General features: G+C 35.9%; 1 protein-coding gene across 1 annotated transcript in view; it reads left to right on the top strand.

Moving 5' to 3' along the window:
• The first annotated feature begins 1,615 nt into the window (after positions 1–1,615).
• PTPN20 (protein tyrosine phosphatase non-receptor type 20) overlaps positions 1,616–26,579 on the top strand; it is a 50,669-nt gene continuing 25,705 nt past the window's right edge. Inside the window, exons 1-6 of the mRNA XM_019660477.1 lie at positions 1,616–1,637; positions 5,661–5,721; positions 8,168–8,280; positions 9,829–9,831; positions 24,405–24,553; positions 26,365–26,455. Coding sequence (XP_019516022.1) covers positions 1,631–1,637; positions 5,661–5,721; positions 8,168–8,280; positions 9,829–9,831; positions 24,405–24,553; positions 26,365–26,455 — 424 coding nt within the window. The 5' untranslated portion in view covers positions 1,616–1,630. The remainder of the gene's footprint in view (positions 1,638–5,660; positions 5,722–8,167; positions 8,281–9,828; positions 9,832–24,404; positions 24,554–26,364; positions 26,456–26,579) is intronic.

Raw genomic sequence — 26,579 nt, 5'->3', positions numbered from 1 at the left:
ACTTATATGGTTAACCATACCTGATTCCCTTCTAGAACTAAGTATATTTAAGTTTTTTTCCCCCCATATTATATTGACCTATCTAGGATGAGTTTTGGTATGCTTTAAAGTTTCCTTTTAGAAAAGAGTATCTTAGCACATTTCTGGATGGTTTTTAGAGTATGTTAGGAAAATCAGCTGATTTTATCAGAATTTGCTTTTCTTACATTTCATGAAGCAATTAATTTGATGTTATAGACACTTGATGCCCTTTCAGTTATGATGCTGTTCCTAGGAATTACCTAGATTTCATAGACTTGTAGATGGTTAGATTTGGAAGATAGATCAAGAAATTTTTATTCATTTTATCCATTTTAGCGGTGACGAAACTAAGTCTTAGAGCTGAAAATGATTTGTCTATGATCATACAGCTCTTCAGTCACAAAGAAAAGACTAGAAACCAGTCTCTTATCTTGTAGTATTACTTTGTCCTCATAAAATCCTTGACATATGCAGTGCAGAAAAGCTAACTTTGGCTTCTCAGAGAAATTTATCTATCTTTTCTTTAATTTGACATTAATTTGATTCAGTGAGCCATCTCCAAAAAGACCTGGCATCTTGATAATTTAGTGTATTTCTTCTCCTGCCTTCTTGGCATTGTTAGCCTAATCACATTTCATTTCATCAGAGACATGTCGAAGTCCTAAGTGAGCCTTTAATTTGAATTGCAGTCATCTAGAACAGTTTGCTTCTTTGATAAATGTAATCAAGTTGATTTGGAAGCATGACTTGAAATAAGTTTCGGGTTTAAATTATGCTAGGATTTCTCACTCAGGTGATGTTACCTTTTCTCAGTACATGAGTTGTCCTCAGATGGCTTTTTAAACATGTTTTGCTGGATATGGGAGGTGATAGCACCACCTCACTTCCTCACCCCATTGCATTCACAATCTCCACATTCCTATTTTAATTATCCTGAAATTAATTTTTAGGTATTTGTTTTACCAATTAGTATTGATAAACTAGTTTTCAGGACTAAGTTAACTCTGTAGAGCCCATTTCATTTCATTTATTGATCATCCATGTAGTTTAATGAGAAGGAATCTTTAGGAAACATTTTCCCTTAATATTTCAAAGTAAAATAATACACAAAGCAACACTAACAAAAGAAAGTTGGTGCAGCTATAGTAATATGAGACAAAGGAGACTTAAATGAAGAAAGCATTAGGCAATAGAGGTCACTATATAATACTGAAAGATTTATTTCATAAGGAAGATATAAAATTTTAAATTCGTAAGTACCTAATAACAGCTGCAGAATATATAAATTAATATTTGACAGAATTACAAAGAGGACTTGATCAATTCACTGTAATAGTAAACCATTTAAAAATATCTCTTATGAATAGATTAAATAATTAGTTAAGAGAACAGAAATTACAAAACAGTTGAATTATTAAGCTAGATATATTGAACATATATAGAACTTGCATCCAAAAATTAGAGAACACACATTATTTTCAAATATACATGGATCATTTATAAAAGTTTACCAGGTGCCAAACCAAAATACATTTCAACAAATGTCAAATAATCTTATAGTACTGACTGTGGTCTCTGACATAAAGAAAATCAGGTCAACTACAAAAAGATGAAAAATACATTTGGAATTTAAAGACACTTTTAAACTCATGGGTCAAAGAAGAAATCACAAAAGAAATATAAAATATTTAGAATAAATGCAAAACTACTATATATTAAAACTTGTGGTATTCTCATTGTGCAATGGTGAGCAAATATAATGGTGTGATCTGTATCATTATATTTACAATGATACCAGCTATAAAGCATATAGGAGTAAATCTAAGAAAAGGTCTGAATTGCCTTTATCAAGAATATTATAAAATGTTTTGATGGAGAGCTATATCATATTAATGGATAATAAGACTTAATATAATAAAGATAACAGTTATCCCTAATTTAAACTACAAAATTAATTTAACTTAATTTAATATAAATTTCAAAGTTGTGTGTGTGTGTGTGAAAGAGAGAGAGAAAAAGAGGAGAGAGAGAGAGAGAGAGACAGAGAGAGAGACAGAGAGAGAGAGAGAGAGAGAGAGAGAGAGAGATTTGATCAGTTTATTCAAAGTCCAGTTTATTCAAAGTCTTGGGAAAACAGAAGACCAAGGACAAGTAAGACAGTATTAGGTAAGGAAGGAAAAGTGTGTATGTGGTGGAGGGATGACTGGCACTGCAGGTTATCAAGACTCCTATGTTCATTGCAGCGTTATTCACAATAGCTAAGACTTGGAAACAACCAAAATGCCCATCGGTAGATGACTGGATTAAGAAACTTTGGTACATTTACACAATGGAGTATTACGCAGCTATAAAGAAGAAGGAAATAGTACCTTTTGCAACAATATGGATGGAACTAGAGAACATTATGCTAAGTGAAATAAGTCAGTCAGAGAAAGACAAATATCATATGATCTCACTTATACGCGGATTCTAAGGAACTGAATGGATGGGAGAGGTGGATGGAGATAATCTCAGAGACACAGAGGAAGAACTGAGGGTTGTTAGTTGGGAGGGGGTGGGGATGAAGGAGAAGGGGAAGGGACGAGACAATACAATATGGTAAATACAATATGGCCTCAGGAATAGGAAAAGACAGTCTGAGGAATATAATCAGTAATGTTGTAAATATTTCTTAGGGGGCCAGATGGACTCATGGCCTGTTGGGGAGACCACTTCATGGTCGGTGAAGAGGTCTGACCACCGCACTGTATTTCTGAAAATGATGTTGAATAAGATTGTATGTCAACTATAATTATATATACATTTAGTCTTGGGACATGGAATAGAGAGGGGGATTGGAATCAATGGAATGGTAATAGATAAGCATGATATCGGGGATGGGAGGGCAATACATGGGGGGAGGGGGGTTGTTACTTTGTGAGGGTCAAAAGGATAACTATTGCATTTTTCTGTACACCTGAAACTAACAATAAAAAAAAAAGACTTATTATAAAGCTATAGGAATTAAGGAAATGTGGTAATAGTATAGGAGGTGTGAAGTAAGACCAATGAAAGTGTATAGAAATTACAGAAAACCCCCCAGGCCCATATGGGAACTTTGTATGGGCTAGGTAGCATTGCAGATAGAATGGTCTGTTTAATTAAGGTTGCTGGTACATTTGGTTATTCCAATAGAAGCTGAACTACATTACTACCTGTGAGTAAAGTTTAGCAGAACCTTTTCTTCTTCACAATGAGAATATGATCTTGTGTTAGCCTTCTAGCATACTGTTTCTCTGGAATCCTGACAAGGGGTGGACTATCAGCTGTGTTACCTGGCAGCATTGGTTATAGTAAAAATGATTCCTGGACTGGAAAGATTATGAGTAGGACAATAATTCTCTTGTTGAAAGTACAAATATGGTGAATGTGGGATCCCCAGAGTTCAGGTTCATGAATTGTTATGAGAGATACTGGTTCCTGTGCAGCTTGAGGTTGCTAAGCCAGGATGACTTAAGTACCCTCCCATGTGGTCTCACTGCCTCCACCTGAGCTGACACTAGAAATCTGTTAGGACTCCTGATGAGGGCAAGCCTAGGGTTGTCCTGCTGACCCATTGAGGCTCCTCTTCTGTGTCCTTCTGCAAAGCTCACCTGAGTCCAGGTGTGGCCTACTGGATCTTGTGAATGTCCAGTTGAATGCAAGGTCATTGTTGGTGGTTGAGTGGAGTGGACACAGTACACTTTATACTGAAATGGGTTTTAGGAGAATTAAATCCCTAAATATTAAAAGCAAAGCTTAAAATATTTTAGAAAAATATATAAGAGTTGATGTTTTTCTTACTTGCATAGGAAAGTATTTTTAAAATGTGTTTTTTATTTATTATTCAAAATGGCAATTTGGTAATCTAGAATTTGTCTTTTTTTTTTTTTAGCTGAGCCATCCTGCCACCTGGTGGCAGCTCAGCGACAACTCAGCTCGGGCGGGGCATCGAACTGCTGTTGCTCAGAGCTCGCACTCTTGCGCGAGCTCTTAACCAACTGAGCCACTTGGCTGGCCCTAGAATTTAATCTATTGTAAAATGATAAAGTGATTGTTAAAATGTAAGCTAACTTTATATTTCAGGCAATAATTATTCATGTTATGCTAAAAACTTAATATGTTATATGTTTTAACTTGTTCAGCAAAATGAACATGCTTGATAGGAGTGCTAGGTAGTTGTCCATATCTTTCCATTAACAGGCTTGTTTGTAAAATTGATTGTGTTTTGGCCCATGTTTTGGAATGATGGCTTTATAAATGCCTGTAAGAGGTACTCCAGGCCTAGAAAATTTCATGGAATTAAGCAAAACACATATGCACTAGCAAGAGGGGAAAAGATAAATACGTTTTACAAAATCAAAGTCATTAGAAGACACTTCCAAAAAACTGAAAAGATAGCACACAGGCTGTGGCTTGAGACACTGTGTGAGAAGTAGAGGGTCTGAGATGAGAGTGGGGAGTAGGCAGAAGCCAGACACAGAAGGCGGCCTATGCTTCAGACCTGCTCCTCTTGCTCAGGACGCTTCCCTGTCTCTTTGTTCATCCTTTTATTTTTTAGGTACCTGGCTGTTATGTATCACCATACGGTTACTGCATTAACACCTGTTGCCCGCTATAATTTTTATATGCTTGCTTGTGTGTTTTTTCTCTCCATGAGAATATATATGCCCCATAAGGGCAGAATGAACACAAGCCTGTCTTGTTCCGTTTTTTTTTTACCCTTCACATTTAGAACAGTATCTGCACATACTAGGCCCTCAAAACAGAAGTGTCAAATGGATGGATTAATTGAAAGAGAACTGAGGGCTAAAATATTGATCACTGAATCTTTATTTTAATGTGTTTTTTCCCCTCTAATTATATTCAGTTTTGTTTAATGATGGGCCATGTACTGTATAGGAGGCTGCAAATGCAACAAAGAGGACTAAAGTCTATTGGGCAGTACTAAATCCCATGGCCCAGGCATGCTTAGAATTACGAGATTAGATTATGTAAATACTCAAATAAATCAGTGTTGGGAATTGTAGATTTACAGTAAACTAAATGTGATAAGCACTCCTTGTAAGAATCTCCTCTGAGCTGAAGTTTGTTTTTTTAATAAAAATGAAGCTTTTTTAGAAAATAACTTGTGTGATTCAATAAAACTCATTTGTATATGTATAGTACTGTGTATTCTGTTTTGACAGATTAGAAAATATTTAGTAGAGACATGCACATTTCAAATGATTTTCTAGGATTAAAAATCACTGTGATTATGGTTTTAATTCTATTATTGAGGACCTTAATGTTTTTCTTTTTTTATAATTTAAAAAATGTTTCAGTTACAATTGACTACAATATTATATTAGTTTCAGGTGTACAACATAGTGATTAGACATCTATATAACTTAGGAGGTTATTACTCAGATAAGTCTAGTACCTGCGTGGCACCATACATAGTTATTACAATATTATTGACTCTATTCCCTTTGCTGTACTTTATAACCCCTTGACTATTTTTATAACTGCCAATTTCTTAACTTATTGTTTTCATTAAGCTATATAAATCATATTTATTTTAAACTTTACATTTCTGAAATCTTAGCCATAATTTTATATTCTTTCACAGGAGATAAAACCCTCTTTTCGGGATTTCCAACATAGTCATTATGAGGATCTTTTTAAAGAGACTACAGAAAGGTATAACTAATATGTTTACTTAGTTTCCTATTTATTCATATTCATAGCTAGCTAGCCCTCTAAGTGGAGGCAGTAAATAATGGCCTTCAAAAGTTTGATATATCTTTTTCAAGCTATAGCTCTTTGTAGTAAGTATAACCTGATTTGGCTAGAAATAGGATGTACTGATGATGATAACATAAGAGAAAGATTTTCCTACAGAATTCACTTTCTTTATCATCTCAGCAATTCCATGCTTACTTGATTTAAGGTAAAGCTCAGTACACAGTGACATTTTATTAGAAATTGTATCTGTTTCCAGAAAGAAAATAATGTGCTAGAAACAACTGGACTCTTAGCATGGTGAATTCTTGGTACTCTGTGTTTTTAAAAAAAAGAACCAGGAGAAAAGTAAATTTCCATCAGAAAAACAAAAGAAACGACAGCTTTCATGTTTATAAAATGTTCAAATTTATATGCAAAAACACATCAAATAAGGAAACATTTTATTGAGTCATTTTTCCTTAGAGATTTCTAAGTAACATTAGCTATAGTCACTGAAATAGCACTGCATAAGAATGTATAGTTTGAACCTTGTATGTACAACTTTCAGAAATGCATTAAATGAACAAATAAATAATATTAATTCAAAAAGGCAATTACAGATACTATTAAATGCTAATAGTAGATACTATATACTAAGCACTGTGTACAAATGCAAAATATTACATAGTTCTCATTCTTCAGTTTACAGTTTAATTAGGGAGACAGATATGAAAAGACAAATTTAAATACAATGTGGTAAATAGTATTATAAAGTCCAAGGACTGTGAGTACAGAAGACAGAAAATTATGCTTGGTGGGGGAGTGCCTCACCAGCTCTCTGAAGAAGAGATATTTTGGTTGGATTTAGGTTCTTCAATAAATAGAAATATATAGCAGGTGAAAAGAGAGGGAAGAAAATTTCAAGCTGGGGGAAGAAGTTTGAGCAAAGGTAAGGAGTTGTGAAAATATATTTTAAGGGTGAGAAATGTTACACGTTAAGAGTTGTAGGGTATGTATGAATTGGAATGCCAGAAAACTTGAGAAGATGAGAGGTAAAGCCAAAAATATAATGTGAGCACGAGTATGAAGAAATTGATATATGTGAAACCAAGGAGTATACATTTTATTCTGTCTGATAGAATGAAAATAAAGCACAGATGGAGTGTCTATCTATCTATCTATCTATCTGTCTGCCTATCTATCTATCTACTGTCTAATCTAGGAAGAGGATTTCTGGTAGCAAGGTGGAAGATAACTGGCAGGAAATGGAGAATAATTAGATATTTACAGTAATCCAAGAAAAGATGGGAAGGAGAAAGAGAAAGAAACATGAGATTACCCAAAGAAGCGAAAAAAGAAGGAAATAACAAACAGGAAGTGCATGAAGGAAATTAGTAGAGATGACGAAAAAGGAGGCAGGGACCACCAGATTTCTGACATCTTAAACTTATGTGTCCAGTAAGGAGCCTTGGTTTATCCTGAAGTTAATAAGCAGGTCTAAGTAAATTTGGATTTTAGGGAGAATTTTCTCTAGACACTGGAGATTAGACTCAGAAGTCAAATTAGAAGGCTTTTGTTAAGTGAGGCCTCAAATGAAAGTACACCAAGAGCCAAGCAGATAGCATAAGTGAATACACTGAGTAGTGAGAAGTTAGAAAGCAGAAAGCAAGTGTGGGCTAATATTTGAAAAATCTGTTAGCAAGAGAGCAGTAGTTAGATGGAAATAGCAAGTTTAAAGGGCTTTCTATGTTTTCGATGAGAGAGAATCAAATATCCTTATAATATGCAAGAATTTATAGATAGGGAGAAATTAATTATATACATAAAGATAATTATAGAAAAGTGTCTGAGAGGAGACAGAAGGCATGGAGTTAAAAATGTGGAAGGATTAATTCTGAATGGGAAGAACATAAGGAGTAATGAAGAGTGCTGATGCATCTAAGTATACATTTTAAAAGAGAGTACGTTGAGAGTTCTTGTTTCTGGCGTTCATTTTCTAGAAGGGCCTACTTTTTTACAAGGGTAGTAGTTCAGAATTAGCTGCAGTGGAGGAATGGTAGAGGAAACTGAACCAAGAATACACCAGTATTTTCTAAATGGCTCTCTGCTGATATTAGAAACCCCAGTGACCCCAAAACTGTTTCCCCACAGCCTAGGTGAAGGAGAAAACAAGGTGGATAGATCCAAGGTGGCTAGTTTGCAAGCCAGGTAAAAGTGGGAGGAAATGGAGTTTATGATCTGACTTTGGGATTTGGGGATTCTCTCTTTGGAAGTGGGCCAGTTCCAGGTGTTGACAAAGGAAGTGGGTGGCTGAACTGAAATGGAGGTGAATGTCAACTTAATAATTACTGTCAATTATCAGAGATTCTTAAATGTATACATTCTTTGACACCATGAACAAATATATAAATTTATTTTCTAGTGAGAGTAAGCACAGCATGTGGATAGCCAGAGACTCCTTCCTCAGAGACAAGTGGAACAGTGAGCATGAAGGGCTAGCAGGGCCATCCCAGACGGCTTCTCCTCAGCTTCCTGGTATGACTTCATTCTATTTCTACTAGGATATTCCTGAAGAAGCCGTATTTCAGAGGCACGCACAAAGAAATTTCTAATATACGAGTAAATGCCGGAAGGAGCCAGGAAAGCTTTTAAAATGGGGAAAACATGGTTTTCTAGGATTTTCTTTTAAAAATGAATAAAACACGCCACAGCCCACATTCATAAGGGCAAATTTCTATACTTTCTTTATTTTAATATATCAAACATGACATTTAATAAAATGAACTATTTGTATTTTCTTAAACTAGGGATTATAGATTGAACAGACTTGAATATCACCTTCTCATTTCCTTAATTTTAATTTGTTGCACAGTATACACTTCATAACATTTTTTGGATTACAGGTAATCACATATTGTGGGGAAAAAAGGAAATAGCATTATGTCTAATAAAATAAATCATAATACTGAAGAATATTCCAAATTTTTTCTGTGTATATATATTTACATTTATGTATAATATATACATAAATATAACCAAGAATGAATATATATATATATATATACACATAGATATATGTATAAACTTTTGTGTGTGTGGTAAGGGGATCACATACATACCTCAAAAATTTTGTATTTAGAGAGGATCTTTAGAGATCACCCATTTCAACCTCCCATCAAGTGGCAGAATCATCTTCTCTAATAAATGTTTTTAATTTTAAAAATATAAAATCTAATTAATGCAATATTACACTATGGAATTAGTGAATACTTATTGAATAATATGAAGTCTTTACAAAAAATACTTTTAAAGTATTGAAGCATAATTTACCTGTAGTAAAATCACCCTTTTAGCATACACTGCTATGAGGTTAGAACCAAGGTCTACCACTATCATCGAGGTGTGTAGTACATTTCCTCCACCCCTCAAGTTATTGCCTTAGGATGATTCTTGCCCCCAGTCTCACCCATATTGATTTAGGTGATACTCAGATGAAGCTTTGGTTTTTAGACTTGAGTGTTGATGCTGGACAAATTAAGACTTTGGGGGCTGTTGGGATAGAATGAATATAATTTGCATATGAGAAAGACATGAACTCTGGGGGCCAGGGCAGGAATGCCTTGGACTGAATGGTTGTGTTCCCCCAAATTTGTATGTTGAAGCTATAATCCACAGTGTGATGGCATTTGGAGGTGGGGTCTTTAGAATGTAATTGAGTTTGAATGGGGTCATAAGGGTGGAGCCCTCATGATGGGATTGGTGTCTTTATAAAGGGATAAAGGGACTAGTAAGGAAGCAAGAAGAAACAGCCATCTGTAAACCAGGAAGAGGGCATCCACCAAGAACCCAACCATGTTGGCACTCTGATCTTACACTTCCAGCCTCCAGCACTGTGAGAAATAAATGTTGTTTAAGCTACCCAGTGTATAGTAGTTTATTATGGCAGCCAAGCTGACCAAGACAGAACAGACACCAATGGGCACTTCACAGAGGAGGAAATATGGAAATCTTGGATTCAAATCTAATCTTGAATCAGGGAAGCGAAAATTAAATCACAGTGGAATAACAATGTAGACTGACTAGATAGTAGGTTGGTTAAAAGTAATTTTGGTTTTGGACTGTGAATTTTAAATCATTATAACTAGGCTCAAACACATCTTTATCAATCAAAATAGGAACATTATAATCAACTCGTTTTTGCCAACAAGAAATATGTTTGTTTATTTCTGTAGCATAAAAATCCATGCTTTGGGATTTGAAGAATTCTTGGAAAGCATTTTTTGCATCCTGTTGGTTGTGGAAGTGTTTGCCCTGCAAAAAGTTGTTCAGATGTTTGAAGAAGTGGTAGTCAGTTGATGAGAAGTCAGGTGACTATGGTGGATGAGGCAAAACTTCATAGCCCAATTCATTCAACTTTTGAAGTGTTGGTTGTGTGATGTGTGGTCGGGCGTTGTTGTGGAAAAGAATTGGGTCCTTTCTGTTGACCAATGCCAGCCACAGGCGTTGCAGTTTTCAGTGCATCTCATCGATTTGCTGAGCAGACTTCTCAGATGTAATGGTTTCACCAGGATGCAGAAAGCTACAGTGGATCAAACCAGCAGCAGACCACCAAACAGTGACCATGACCTTTTTCTGGTACAAGTTTGGCTTTGGGAAGTGCTTTGGAGCTTCTTTGGACCACTGAGCTGGTCAGTGCCGGTTGTCGTATACAATCCACTTTTCATCACACATCACAGTCCGATTGAGAAATGGTTCCTTGTTGCATAGAATAAGAGAAGACGACACTTCAAAATGATGATTCTTTTGATTTGCGGTCAGCTCATGAGACACCCATTTATCGAGCTTTTTCACCTTTCCAGTTTTGCTTCAAATGCCAAATAATCGTAGAATGGTCAACATTGAGTTCTTCGGCAACTTCTGGTGTAGTTGTGAGGGATCAGCTGTGATGATTGCTCTCAACTGGTCATTGTCAACTTCCGATGGCCAGCCACTATGCTCCTCATCTTCGAGGCTCTCCTCTCCTTTGCAAAACTTCTTGAACCACCACTGCGCTGTACGTTCATTAGCAGCTCCTGGGCCAAGTGGGTTGATATTGCAAGTTGTCTGTCCTGCTTTACGACCCATTTTGAACTTGAATAAGGAAATCACTTGAATTTGCTTTTTCTAACATCATTTCCATGTCTAAAATACATATAAAATAAACAGCAAGTAATAAGTCATTAGGAAAAAAACATAAAGCGAGAAATGCACATTAAAATTATGTATAACATAACCACATTTATGTAAGAATGTATTCCAATATCAAAGGCAAATTTGAACAATGCAAAAACCACAATTATGTTTGCACCAAGCTAATAGTTAAAAATTAAAAATTGTGCCAGTAGTCAGTATTGGTGAATATGGGGCACAATAGAAAACAACTTGGCATTTTAAAAATGCACACATATATGCCCTAGCAGTTCCTTTTCTAATTATTTACCTTGGAGAAGAAAGTCTTCACCTTCTGAAACAGATGACACATGTAAGAATATTCATGCTGTCTTTATTTGTAATAGCCATAATGTGTAAAAAAAAACCCAAACAAACAAGCAAAAAAACCCCACAAAACTCAGATGTCCTTCAACACTAGAATAGATGAATTAGTTGTGGTATGTTTGTATAACCTGAAGCTGAACAAATTCATTTAGATTAGTCTCAGCATAAAAGTCAAGATTTAAAAGAAAGAATGATTCCATCTATATAAATTTGCAGGATATGCAAAACAGCATATGTGGTAAGCAAAACAAACAAGCAAAATTAAAGGAATGCTAGCACAATCCTGAATGGTGGTTATTCCTGATGGGGGGGGGAAGGGCACATGAGGAAGTGAGGGCAATAAAATGCTGTCTTTTAGATTGTTATTATTTTATACTTTAAAGATATTTTTAACTATTATTTTAACTAACTCGGTACTTAATAAAATATTTAAAAACTCTAAATTCAAAAAAATTAAATTACTTAATATATGCCCTATTAATAAAAGTCAATACAAAGAGATACAAAGAAAAAGTAATTTCTTTTCATCATCTGAAATCTTGACTTAGAGGTAATAAATATTAAGTTTCTCTATGGACATAAAAAACCATAGATTTTCTGTTTAAAGTTTAAATAAAAATTGTGCTATAAGTTACTTTGTAACTTTATTTTGTAAACTTACACTATGTTATATATATATGTTAATGCATATTCTAACATCATGTTAATAGCTGCCTAATATTCCATTTTATAGAAATACTATAATAAATTCACCCATTCTCAATTTGATTTTTTTTCCATTATTAATCTGCAACATATGTTTTTATACATATTTTCTATGTACTAATGCTTTTACTTTGGTTAGAGTCCCTAAAGTAGGATTGTTAAGTCAAAGTATATATTCGTTTGGTATTTTGGTAGACAATACCAGATTCATTGCCAAAAGGTTAAAGCAATTTATTCTTGTTCTAGCTGTTTGGAAAGGTCCAATTTCTCATATTCTTATCATAACTAGATAACCCTTTTTCTAATTTTTGCCAATCTGATGGATGGAAAATAGCTCTTATTACTCTAATTCACATTATTCTTATTGCTAGTGAGAGCAATTGTATGTTTATTAGCCTCTTCTTTCATTTGCATATTTATATCCTTTGCCCATTTTTTTTTCTTATTAATTTGTAAGAACTCCTCACATGTTGGAAGTCTTAACATCTTGTCTAACAAATATATTATAAATTCTCCTCCTACTTCAAACCTTAAGAAGGGAGACCTTCATATGGTGACCCCATAAACATTCTGGGTTTCTAGAATGTTTAAAAGGTCACCTTTACTGGAAGAATGTACAAACATTCCTAAATTTTCCCCAGACTGACTTCCTTCCTTCCTTCTCTCCTTCCATTCGTTCTGTTAGGTCACTAATCTGTCTGCAGTTAATTGCTAACTATGGTAGAGGTTTAGAAAACTGACTAGACAATTATACCAGCCTCATTCATGAAATAAACCAAACTAAATTTAAATATATTTTTATGATATGTTAAGTTCCCAAAATGTTTAGATACTTTCCTGTTCTCCAAAGTTTTTCACCGATGGACTTGTTTGTTCCTGTAGACATATTCTGTTTTGATTATTGTAATTCTAAGTGATATCTAGAAAGGTATATGAGTATCCTCTCCTTAATTTTTTAAAAATAATTTTTTGTAGCTTATTTGGGCAAGTTATTGCTACATATGGAATTTAAAATTATTATTATTGTTACTATTTTCAATTATAGTTGACATTCAGTATTATTTTATATTAGTTTCAGGTGTACAGCATAGTGGTTATATATTTATATAATTTATGTAGTGGTCCCCCCAATTAGTCTAGTATCCACCTGGTACTATACATAGTTGTTAAAACATTATTGACTGTATTTCCTAAGCTGTACTTTACATTTCTGTGACTATTTTGTAACAACCAATTTGTATTTCTTAATCCTTTCACCTTTTTCACCCAGCTCACCACCACCCCTCTTTCTGGCAAGTATCAGTTTCTTCTCTGTATCTACGAGTCTCTTTTTGTTATGTTTGTTTATTTTGTTCTTTAGATTCCATATATAAGTGAGATCATGTGGTATTTGTCTTTCTCAGACTGACTTATTTCACTTAGGATAATACCCTCTAGATCCATCCATGTTGTCACAAATGGTAAGATTTCATTCTTGTTTATGGCTGAGTAATATTCCATTGTATAAATGTACTACATATTCTTTATCCAATCATCTATTGATGGGCACTTGGGTTGATTGCATATCTTGGCTATTATAAATAGTGCTGCAATGAATATAGGGGTGCATATATCTTTTCAAATTAGTGTTTTGGATTTCTTCATATGAATACCGAGGAGTGGAATTGCTGAGTCATAAGGTAGTTCTATTTTTAATTTTTTGAGGAACCTCCATACTGTTTTCCATGGTGGCTGCACCAATTTGCAATCCTAGCAACAGTGCGCAAGGGTTCCTTTTTCTCCACATCCTTGCCAGTACTTGTTGTTTGTTGATTTATTGATGATTGCCATCCTGACAGGTGTGAGGTGATATCTCATTGTGATTTTAATTTGCACTTCACTGATGATTAGTGACATTGAGCATCTTTTTATATGTCTATTGGCCATTGGTATGTCCTCTTTGGAGAAATGTCTCTTCATGTCCTCTGCCCATTTCTTAATTGGAGTGTTTGGTTTTTTGGTGTTGAGTTGTATGAGTTCTTTATAAACTTTGGATATTAAGCATTTATTTAGTGTGTCATTGGCAAATATCTTTTTTCATTCAGTAGGCTGTCTTTTTTGTTTGTTGGTGGTTTCCTTTGCTGTGCAAAAACTTTTTAGTTTGATGTAGTCCCATTTATTTTTTCTTTTGTTTCCTTTGCCCAAGGAGATATATCAGAAAAAAATGTTACTGAGAGCAATGTCAGAGATTTTATTGCCTACATTTCTCCTACGAGTTTTACGGTTTCAGGTCTTACATTTAACTGTTTAATCCGTTTTGAGTTTATTTTTGTATATGGTGTAAGAAGGTGGTCCAGATTAATTTTTTGCATGTATTTGTCCACTTGGGTTCTCAACACCATTCATTAAATAGACTGAATTTACACCAATGTATATTCTCGCCTCCTTTGTCATAGGTTAAGTGACTATACAGGCATGGGTTTATTTCTGGACTCTCCATTCTGTTGCATTTATCTATGTGTCTGTTTTTATGCCAGTCCCATGCTGTTTTTTTTTTTAAGATTTTTTATTGGGGAATTGGGGGGATGGGAACAGTGCTGGGGAGTTGGGGGAAGGGGAACAGACAAGTTGCTGTCGTTTTGTTCTTCAATCTAGTTGTGGAGGATGTTGCTTCACTGGCCCAAGTTGGCACCATCATTGCGCTCTTCTCTGGCGAGGCAGATCAGTCGCCGGCTTCTGGACGGCTGCTCACTGCGGCTGCTGGCCGCTCACGCTGGCTGCTGGCCACACACGGTAGCCCATGGCAATCCACTGCCACAGGGACTGCAGCCCACGCAGTCACCGGCGACCCACGGCAGCCCAGCTCCAGGTTGAGCTGTTGTTCAGCATCTCAGCTGCGGAGGGCAGTGTCACTGGCCCTCATATGTGGGATCCGAACCGGGGCCCTCTGGCATCCCAAGCGAGTTCTTAACCACCGCGCCACTTGGCCGGCCCAGTCCCATGCTGTTTTAATTACTATAGACTTGTAGTATAGTTTGGTATCAGATAGCATGATACCTCTAACTTTGTTCTTGTTTCTAAAGATTGCTGTGGCTATTCAGGGTCTTTTGTGGTTCCATATAAATTTTAAGATTATTTTTTTCTAATTTTGAGAAAAATGCCATTGGTTTTTTGATAGGGATTGCACTGAAGCTATAGATTGCATTATGTAGTACAGTCATTTTAATGATGTTAATTATTCCTCTCCATGAGCATGGTATATGCTTCCATTAATTTGTCTTTTTAAATTTCTTTTTTCAGTTTCTTATAGTTTTCTGAGTACAGTTTTACCTTTTTGTTTAAATTTATTTCTAGCTAGTTTTTTTTTATGCAATTGTAAATGGGATTGTTTTGTTAATTTCTCTTTTTGACAGTTCATTATTGGTATATAAAAATGCAACTGATTTCTGAATATTAATTTTTAAATTTAGCTTCTTTACTAAATTCATTTATAAGTTCTAATAGTTTTCTGGTGGAAATTTTGGGGTTCTGTATATATAGTATCATGTCATCTGCAAATAATGACAGTTTTACTACTTTCTTTTCAATTTGGATGCCTTTTGTTTCTTTTTCTTGTCTGATTGCTGTGGCTAAGACTTCTAATACTATGTTGAATAAAAGTGGTGAAAGTGGGAATCCTTGTCTTGTTCGTGATGTAAAGGAGAACTTTTAGCTTTTCCCAGTTGAGTATGCTGTGGGTTTTTCTCATATGGCCTTTATTATGCAGAAGTGTGTTCCCTCTAATCCCACTTTGTTGAGAATTTTTATCATAAGTAAATGCTGGATTTTGTTAGACACTTCTTCTGCATGTTGATAGGATCATATGATTTTTGTTTCATTTTGTTTATGTGCTGTATCCATGCTAATTGATTTGCATATATTGCATCAGTCTTGCATCCCAGGAATAAATCCCCCTTGTCATGGTGTATGTTCTTTTTTATATATTGCTGAATTTGGTTTGATAATATTTTGTTGAGGTTTTTTACATCTGTGTTCATCAGGGATATTGGAGATTTATATATATAAATGGTGGTTTTGGAATCAGGGTAATGCTGGCCTCATAAAATGAGCTTGGGAGCATGCCCTCTTGAATTTTTTGAAATAATTTGAGAAGAATTGGTTTTAATTTTTCTTTGAATATCTGGTAAAATTCACTTGTGAAGCCATCCAGTCCAGAACTTTTGTTTGTTAGTATTTTTTTTATTACAGATTTGATTTTGTTAGTAGTAGTCTGTTCCCATTTTGTGTTTCTTCTTGATTCAGCTTCGGAAGATTATATGTTTCTAGGAATTTATCCATTTCTTATAGATTGTCCAATTTGTTGGTATGTAATTTTTGGTAATATTTTCTTATAACCCCTTGCATTTCTGTGGTGTCCATTGTCACTTCTCCTCTTTCATTTTTTATTTTATTTCTTTGGGTCCTCTCTCTTGTTTACTTGATGAGACTAGTTAAAGTTTTATCAATTTTGTTTATTTTCTCAAAGAACCAGCTGTTGATTTCATTGATCTTTTGTATTTTCTTTATGCTGTTTTTTGTTTTTTTCCATTCTGAGCTTTATTATTTCCTTCCTTTTACTAACTATGGGCTTCGTTTGCTGTTTGTTTTCCAGTTTCTTTAGGTGTAAGGTTTGATTGTTTATTTGAGATTTTACTTGTTTCTTGAGGTAGGGCTGCATTGCTATGAATTTCCCTCTTAGTACTGCTTTTACTGTGTCCATAGGTTTTGGGTCATTGTGTTTTAATTTTCATTTGTCTCAAGCTGTCTTCTGATTTCTTCCTTGATCTTGTTGTTGACCCATTCATTGTTTAGTAGCATGTCATTTAGCCTGTGTGTGTTTGTGTGCTTTTCAGATTTTTTATCTTGTAATTCATTTCTTGTTCAATACTATTGTGCTTTGAGAAGACACTTGATATAATTTCAGTCTTCTTAAATTTATTGAGACTTATTTTGTGGCCTAACATGCAGTCTATCTGGAAAATGTTCTGTGTGTACTTAATTGTGTATGCTGCTGCTTTGGGACAAATGCTCTAAAAATATCATTTCAATCCATCTCTTCTAGTGTGTCATTTAAGGTCTCTGTTACCTTGTTGATTTTCTGTTTGGAAGATCTGTCTATTGGTGTGAATGGGGTGGTTAGGGCCCCACTATGATTGTATTACTGTTGTACTCTCCCTTTATGTAGGTGTATATTTGCTTTATATATTCAGATGCTCCTATGTTGGATGTGTAAATGTTTACAAGGGTTATATCCCCTTTTTGGATTTACCCTTTATCATTATATAATGTCCCTATTTGTCTCTTATTATAGTCTTTGTTTTAAAGTGTAAGTATTGCTATCCCAGCTTTTTTTTTTCATTTCATTCTCATGAAATATCTTATTTTATCCCTTTACTTGTAGCCTGTGTCTGTCTTTTGTTCTGATGTTGGTGTCTTGTAGACAGCATATGTATGGGTCTTGTTTTCTAATCCTTTCAGCAACACTGTCTGTTTTGAGTGGAGCATTTAACCATTTAAATTTAAAGTGTTTATTGGTAGACATATAGTTATTGCCATTTTATTATTCATATTTATGTTTCACCTCTTCTTAAACTAGTTCCTTCAACATTTCTTGTAATGCAGTTTTAGCTTTTTCTTGTCTGGGAAGCTCTTTATCTCTCTTTCAATTTTAAATGATAGCCTTGCTGTATAGAGTAATCTTGGTTGTAGGTCCTTGCTTTACATCACTTTGAATATTTCATGCCAAACCCCTGTTGCTTGCAAAATTTCTGTTGAGAAATATGCTTACATCTTATGGGAGATTCCTTGGAAGTAACCAGTTGCCTTTCTCTTGTTGCTTTGAGGATTCTATCTTTGTCTTTAACCTTTGTCATTTTAATTATGATGTGTCTTGGTGAGAGCCTCTTTGGGTTCATCTTGTTTGGGCCTCTGCACTTCCTGGACTTGTATGTTTGTTTCCTTCGCCAGGTTAGGGAAGTTTTCAGTCATTATTTTTTCAAATAGGTTCTCATTCTCTTGCTTTCTTTCTTCAACTTGTGTTATGCCTATGATGTGAAAGTTGTTAAGCTTGATGTTGTCCCAGAGGTCTCTTTGAATATCCTCATTTAAAATTCTTTTTTCTTTTTGTTGTTCCAATTGGATGTTTTCTACTACATTGTCTTCCAAATCCTAAGGCCAGGCACTGCCCACCAGGTGCCCGCAGACCCCTAAGAGTTGTCCAAGAAAGAGTGCAACATGGGCGGGGCTGGCTGCTGCTTAAAAAAGAGCCTGCGTTGTGCGAGTTTGGTGGGGCAGTATCCCAGGTGGTCACCAGGGTGGAGAGAGCAGAGTTCACCAGGCCAATGAAGATTCAGATTTTGCTGCATGGGGAAGGGCTCAACACAGGAAAGATGGCTCCCGCCTGCCGGCTACATGAGAGGAAGATTCTACACAGGGAAAATGGCAAATGTCCCTCTAGTCTTTGCCCCAAAGCCACACAACTCAGTGTTTCCCCATTTGTTTTTGATGCCTCCCAAGTCACTGTCCCTTCACTGGAGCTTAGGGTGAATGCCTGGGAGCAAATGAGTCTGTGTGTGGGCTCTTTAGGAGGACGTCTGGGTTTCCTGCAGGTTTCCGACCTACTGGGTTGGTCAGCATCCTCACTGTTTTTTACAACCAGATGTTGCAGAGGCTCCTTTTCCTGGCATTGGTACTCCAGGCTGGGGAGCCTGGTGTGGGGGTGTATTGTCCCTCATTCCTTGGGAAGGACCTACATGGCTGAGCTATCACTCTCAATTCTCAACCAACAAATGCAGGTGTGGGGCATCTCATGTCTTTGTCCCTCCTACCAGTCTCGATATGGCTTCTTCTCTATATCCCCAGTTATAGGATTTCCTCTGTCCAGCCAGACTTCATATGAGGTATGACAATTAAGTTTGACAATTCATCCTAGAAAAAGTCCTACATACCTCATTGCTGAATGTCACTACAGTTACCTTCTAAGTATTCCCCTTGGGAAGCTATACATTGACACCAGCACCTAGTCCACCCTTCAAAGCAATTTGGAAACTCTTTTCCTGGAATGGCCATCAGAGCTGTCATTGTATTATCCTTGATGTCCTGAATGTCATCAAAATCTCTACCTTTCAATATTTTCTTTGTCTTTAGGTAAAGAAAGAAGTCATTGGGGGCCAGATCAAGTGATTAGGGAGTGTGTTCCAATACAGTAATTTGTTTACTGGCTAAAGACTCCCTCACAGACAGTACCATGTTAGCTGGTACATTGTCATGATGCAAGAGCCATGAATTGTTGGCAAAAAGTTCAGGTCATCTAACTTTTTCACGCAGCCTTTTAAGCACTTCAAATAGTAAAATTGGATAACTGTTTGTCCAGCTGGTACAAATTCATAATGAATAATCCCTCTGATATCAATAAAGGTTAGCAACATCATTGCAACAAGTTTGCAAACTTAATTGTCATACCTCGTATTGTTCTCTAGGTTAATTATTCTATACTTTAGTTGTCATTTTTCTTTTGCAATTAAAGTTTATTGGGGTGACAATTATTAACAAAGTTACATAGATTTCAGATGTGCATTCTGTAATACATCATCTATATATCACATAGTTGTAATTTTATTATTTGTTTACTTATTTATTTATTTTTTAAAAATTTTTATTGGGGAATTGGGGGGTGGGGACAGCCCTGGGGAATTGGGGGAAGGGGAACAGACAAGTTGCTGTCGTTTTGTTCTTCAGTCTAGTTGTGGAAGACATCGCTTCACTGGCCCATGTTGGCACCATCATTGCGCTCTTCCCAGGTGAGGCAGATCAGTCGCCGGCTTCTGGATGGCCGCTCACGCCGGCTGCTGGCTACACACGGTAGCCCATGGCAACCCACTGCAGCAGGGGCTGCAGCCTACCCATCACTGGCAACTCATGGGCAGCCCAGCCCCAGGTTGAGCCATTGTTCAGCATCTTAGCTGTAGAGGGCAGCGTCACTGGCCCTCATATGTGGGATCCGAACTGGGGCCCTCTGGCATCCCAAGCCAGCTCTTAACAAACGTGCCACTCGGCCGGCCCACATAGTTGTAATTTTAATGTGGTCACAGGAGAAGGCAAGCACAGTGTTTATCTGCTTTGCCATCTTGTAACCTCCCCCTCCTTGAACATTTCTTATAGTGCAAGTTTGCTGCTAATGATGTGTCTCAGTTTTTGTTTGCCTGTAAACGTATTATTTTTTCCTTTAATTTTTTCTAGAAAGATATTTTTGTTGGTTATGGAATTTTGGATTGCCCTCTGCCTTGGTATTGTTTATGATGAGCTTTTGGATCTCAATCTTGGTGTCTCATTCATCTTGGAAAATAAATTCCCCAAGCATTAGTATTTCAAATATTTATTAATTCTCTCTCTCTCTCCCCGCCTCCTCCTCTTGCTCTCCCTCCCCCTCCCCCTCCCCCTCACCTTCCTATTTGAGATTCCAGTTACAGGAAGATTAGTCTGTTTGATATTGGCCTGTAGCTCTTGGATGGTCCCTTTTGTGCCCTCCCCTTCCCCTTTGTTTTCTCTTTCAGTTAGGGTAATGCCTATTGACTTATTTTTAAGTTCATTAATTATTTACTTGCTGATATTAAGCATATTCATGAGACCATTGGTGGCATTCTTTATTTCTGTTACAGTGTTTTCCATTTTTAGCATTTCTGTTCAATTCTTATGCTTTACATCTTTCTGATGCAATTTCCCATTTGTTCATGCATGTTGTGCACTTTTCCCACTAAAGCCTTTAACATTGATCTTAGTTATTTTAAATTTATTGCCTGATAGTTTTAACATGTATGTTTTATCTGTGGTTCTGTTGATGGCTTTCTCTCCTGATAGTTATTATTATTATTTTTTCCTTTTTTTCTGGCTTCTTTGTGTGCCATGTAATTATTTTTGTTGTTGTTGAAATCTGGATATCTTGTGTTCTAGACACTGAGGTAAATAGAAATGGACATGCCTCTTGCTTTGGTAGGTATGTGTTCAGTGTGAGGAGTTGAGATAATTTAGTTAGGAATTCACCAGGGTTTGGGTTCTGATGTTGCTGTGGTTACTCTCAGTGTACCACCAGTCTCAAATTCCTGTATTGTTAACTTGTGGTTGGAATGGAAAATGGCATGCTAGAGGTTTTACTCAGTGTCTACTCTGCTCTCTACTTTAGATCTCCCTATTGTACCTGTGCCTCAGAGAAGGTTCCTATCCATGATCTGGCCCATTCCCTAGCAACAGAGTGCTTCCTAACCTGGTTGAGGGTGGGAGTGGCATTCTCTGTTGTCCTTGTTCAACTTTGTTAAGGTGTATATCACTGGGATGGTGCCTTCTCAGTTACCCTGCTCTTTCTTTAGGGGTAAGTGATATGGTCTGAGCCCAGGATGATTTTCTTTCTCTATCCCCAATGTCAGTGAGTCTTAACCTATGCTTTGAGGGTAATAGGGTTTGCTGCCCTTTTTAGGGGAGATAGGGAAAATAAACTGGGTGGGGCTTCATGCCTTTGCTGCAGAAGCTGCTGCTCCCCTCTCCAGACTTGCACCATGAAGGAGGATTTCTTGAGTTGCTTACCTTGTCCCACTTTTTCTCCTGCTCTTCTGATGAGGTCCCTGTATGCATTATCTTTTTTTCCTTCTTTTCATTAATTTATATGCATATATTTTTGTCCTATAAATAAAATCATTTTCAACTGTCTACTTTGTTTCTTGCAGTGTTTAATTATTAATTCTGCAATCATGTACTTTTGGCCTTTATTTTATTATGTCTGTAAACTTATTTTTCACTTCATCTTGTTGTTTTGTCTTCTTTTTGTACTATTATTTAAAATAATTCATATTCTTATACTTCTTCCTACAGATGGTAGATCTACAAGTTAGGTTATGTTCCATTCAGAATAGATTAAACATTTTGCATACCATATTGTATTACTCATTTTTTCCCACATCTCATGTTTTATTTCCATCTTGTACATGAACGTATATAGCTTTGTATCTCTTTGATTTTGCTAATTAAGCATGAATGAATTCTTCTTGATTCTCATCCCATTTGATTTGACTCTAGTTATCTTTCATTTTAAACTACTTTGAGGGCTGGATTTTGCCTGAAGACAATAACAAGGATGCAGAAGGGTTGTGGGGGAAGGAGCAGAATGCTGAAATGGTGTGGCTGAATTGTCGTCTGGCATGTATTGTAGATGAGCTTACTTAACCTAGACTGTACACTCCTCCTCGTGCACCTTCCTGTATGGTTCAAGAAGGCGAACTAAAAATTATATTTCCCAGATAGCCTGGTAACTAGTGTGGGTTTGACCAATCATTTGCACTTAGCAAAGACTTAAATGTGTAGAGAAGCACCCATGTTGCTGATATACACCACAGCAGGCGTGATATTCCTGATGCTTCATTATAGTTAATGTGTTACATTACTTGAGCCAAGAGTTGTGGCAGTGACTTCGTAACTTCTCATGGTTGCTAAGGTAGTGTCATCAAGGAGCCAGTGGTTATTGCAGTAATGCCCAGTTCCCTCAGATTCCTCATTGTGGCAAAGGTAGCACTTTTCTTGGCAGACCATTCTGATGTGTTATTTTTGGATCATAACGGGAAAGCACCTTCTCTTCAAACCTGCCCAATGATGTTGTCAGCACCAAATAGATAAATGACATCTCTTTCTGTAATGATTGCCATTATCTATAGTTGAAGCCTGATCTGTACACCTTGTTGGAATTCTTGGACCAGGCTACAATGAAAAGAAACCAAATTCAAAATGACATTAACAGTAAAGAGATATATTTTCTCCCATAATGGAAGTCCTGAGGTGGGAAGTATTCCAGATTCAGTATCATTAGTTGCTCAGTGCTGTCAGCAAGAACATAGCTTTTTTAGTTTTTCCCCCATATCAGCTATACTCAGCTCATTTCTTTTATGGTCACAATAGGGCTGTTTGTGGTAATCAGGGCCTATTCTTCTGTGCTTATGTCTGAGCAGGGGATAAAGGTGGGGCAGAGGCTTGATTCTCTTGCCCATAAGCCCTGAATAAACTCCTCCTTTCTTCCCATTGGCTCAAATCACCTACCTATTGCTGAATTATTCACTGGCAAAGGAATTATTGTGGAATAATGACAAATGACTTGAACCATCAGGGTAGACTTAGTGTTGGGGGCCACCGATAGTGCCCATTGCAGTCTTCTACCTTTCCTCTCTGCCTTCTCTTAGCTTTTTTTCCCCAGCAAAGCTGGAACACAATGGAAGGAAGCTCTAAGGGTTTTTCTGCTGGGGATCAAAGATGATCATAATGGCTTCTACTCTTGTGGGAATCCTCTCCCCTTTTGTGCTTCCTAGTCTTCTTCGTATACTAAAGATATCTGTGAAATTTTTTTAAGGATTTCTGTGACTCTTTCTCTCCCAACCAACAGTTCTTCACTCCCACCTCTACAAAAAAAAGCTTTTAGGTATAGTAGTGTTCCAAGACTAGATGAGTGTCCCAGGGCTGTGCAGATTTTTAGAAACTTCCATTTCTTTTTTTATGTCTGTTCTTCTGCTTAATGGCTTCTTGTATATTTTTTGCTGCTATTTACTTGATTTTAGTTCATATTATTTGGCTTTGGACAGAGATTTTGAGAATGGCTTCCCTTGATAATTTTACTTCAAAATTCTGAATTTTTAAAAATATTCTTTTAATAAATACTTCTAGATTTATTACATTTTGGCCAGTGGACATGATGTGTAAAATTTCAGATATGTGAACTCTAGATTGTCAACATGACCAAAAAGATCATTTTTAAAAAAAGGATTCCATGTGTGGTATTAAATAGAATGCATTTTCTTCTGTTGTTATTGGTTATAAATGTAAATATATACATATATATATATATTTCTATTGATTGCATCATATAGATCCTCTCTATCCTTGGGGATTTGTGTGTGTGTGTGTGTGTGTGTGTGTGATGGATATGTGTGTGTACATGTATGCGCATGTATGTGTACTTAATCTGTTTTAGAGTAAGAGGTGTTTTAGACTCTCCAATCCTCTCATCTCAGACTCCAGGTGCTTCCAAACACTTGGTCTCGGGAAGGGGAAAGTCATGCACATGCTTGCCTTGGAATAATTGTCAATGCATACACACAATTCACATTATGAAACAGAAAACTTCTCAGTTTACTGCATCTGCTATATTTATAGCACTTACAGTTTTCTCCAAGAACAGTGGGTTTTGTGTAATTTCAAGATACACAGTCATGACTTTTCCAAAACAATGATACTTTCTTTCAACCTCTGAAAAAATAAACATCCATTAATTTTAAGTGCTTGTGCCTTTAAGAAAACAACTTGAACAAGAATAAAATCTCCCTTCACATACATACAAGTAAGTTACAAATGTGAATTTTTCTCTTTCTTAGGTATACAAATTGTTTCTGAAAGGGAGCTAGCTCAGTTGGCTCAGGTTCGACCATTAATATTCAGTGTTCGTGAGCAATCAGCCATCAAGGATTATTTTAAAATGTTTCAGAAAAAAGTAGAAGGATATGAAATCATTCAGGAATTTATGGTAAATATTTTGGTTTTAACAAAAGTCTATATGTGATTTCTTTTTCCACATCACTACCAGAGGGCTTTGTTTTGTTTTGTTTTGTTTAGATTGAGTACACTGTCCTTGTTTTTAAATATTAAATTTTTTGAAGTAATAGGTGTACACAGTAAAAAAGTCAAATAACATGAAAAGTTATAAAAGCAATAAAATCTCCCTCTTTTTTCTCCCTTGACTTCCTAGGCCCCCTTTCTACTATTAAGTTTGTCATATAGACTTCCAGAAAACTTGTTGACATGTACTTTACACACTATTCTACCCTTTCTTTCCTTTTAAACAAATTTTCCATTTAAGAAATAATTTCCAAATACATTATTAGCACATATAGCTGTCTCATTCTTTTTAAGTGTTGCATAGTAGTTAATTATATGGCTAAAGACTTTCCTGTCTTTAAATAGTCCCCTATGATGGACATTTAGATTATTCTAGACTATGCTCTTGTGAACAGCAATCACCCCTCTTTATATGCCTGTGCATATATGTGCATATTCTTTAGAACAAATTCCTAGAAAGACAACCAGTATTTTGTGCTATCAAACTTTTGGATCTTGTGTTTATTTCTTAAATGACAAATGGTTTCTCACTGATGATCTAAAAGGCATTTATTTATCTGAGAACAAAGAATAGCTTTCCATTTATTTTTAAGCCTTTCATATTTATTTTCAGTGAACTGCTAGTTTCAGTTTTTTGCCCAATGTTCTGTTTATTCTTTTTCTTTTCGATTAATCACTCTTTGTATAATGAAGACATTATCTCTTTTGTATGCAGCTTTTAAAAAGTACAAGCTCTAAGGTTTTCTCCACAAATATTCTAATAGTAGGACTAGATACGTCTCAATTTCTTTTTCATATGAAACAAGGCCTTCCAGGTAGTTTTAGTTTCCCTTTAGGCTAGATCATGTGCTCCTGTTACCAAGCTATTCAGTGCTTCCTGAGAGGATGCATGTGCCTCCTACCTGGAACGGTAGCCATTCACCACTGCTCTTCCTTCCTTCCAGACACACAGACTTTCATGTGAGTAACTTCTGATGACTCAGGAAGGCCCAGTTCAGATACGACTTCCTTTCTAGGAGCTTTCCTTCCTGTATCTTCAAATACAATCTCGTGCTGTCATTAGCACTGGTATTTCTGTATAATAAATTATTCACATGTCTGTCTCTCCAAGTGCTCTGGTAACTCCTTTAGGATGAAGCCATTTTCAGATTCTGATTCAGCTTTGTATTCTAATATCTAGAACAGTGCCAAATATAAGCTAAGTGTTCAGTAAATGTTTGTTGAATTTGCGTTTGGTAAATAAATTTTTTTGAAAGGAAGAATTCTTTAGTTGGTATCTTATTAATAGCTAGAATTTATTCATGGGCCATGGAGTAAGTTGTGAGACATTATATTTTTTTGTTCATATCTTTATAGATTTTTGTTGCTGTTATTTTATTATTTTTGTCTATAAAATGATAGATTTATGGGTAGGTCCTAAGAAGTGAATATTCGATATTGATTGTTTTTTTAAGAAAAGTTGAAAAATATTGAAATTCAAGGGAAAAAGGATCTCAAAGAGTTTAACATTTTCTTACTAAGTAACTTGTTGATTGACATGTCAAATTTGAGATATTTTATATAGTACTTTTTAAATGGTGTTCTGATTTCTCCACTTATCATACAACACATTTAATATAAGTTCATGTCATGTAGTGTTAAGGATCATGAACACTAAACAAAGGCAGACTTTTTTTTTGTTATAGTATATACATGACTTATATTTTTTACCTTTTAAAGAATTTAGAATATGAGAACCTGCCCGGTGAGTTCAACTCTGGGAATGAACCATGCAACAGAGACAAAAACAGATACCGAGATATTCTTCCATGTAAGCTAAAAATGATTTTTTTTCCTATTTATATTTGGGAAAAGATAAAAGTGAGTTGTGTGGCTTTTAGTGTTAGGCCTTTGACCTGAGACCATCCTGAGGAGCTCTAGCAGTGGGGGGCCTG

Source organism: Hipposideros armiger, unplaced genomic scaffold, assembly GCF_001890085.2.
Source record: "Hipposideros armiger isolate ML-2016 unplaced genomic scaffold, ASM189008v1 scaffold_319, whole genome shotgun sequence".
NCBI classification, from domain to species: Eukaryota; Metazoa; Chordata; class Mammalia; order Chiroptera; family Hipposideridae; genus Hipposideros; species Hipposideros armiger.
The sequence above is the reverse complement of the archived record's forward strand: the minus strand, read 5'-3'. Positions and strand labels throughout refer to the sequence as shown.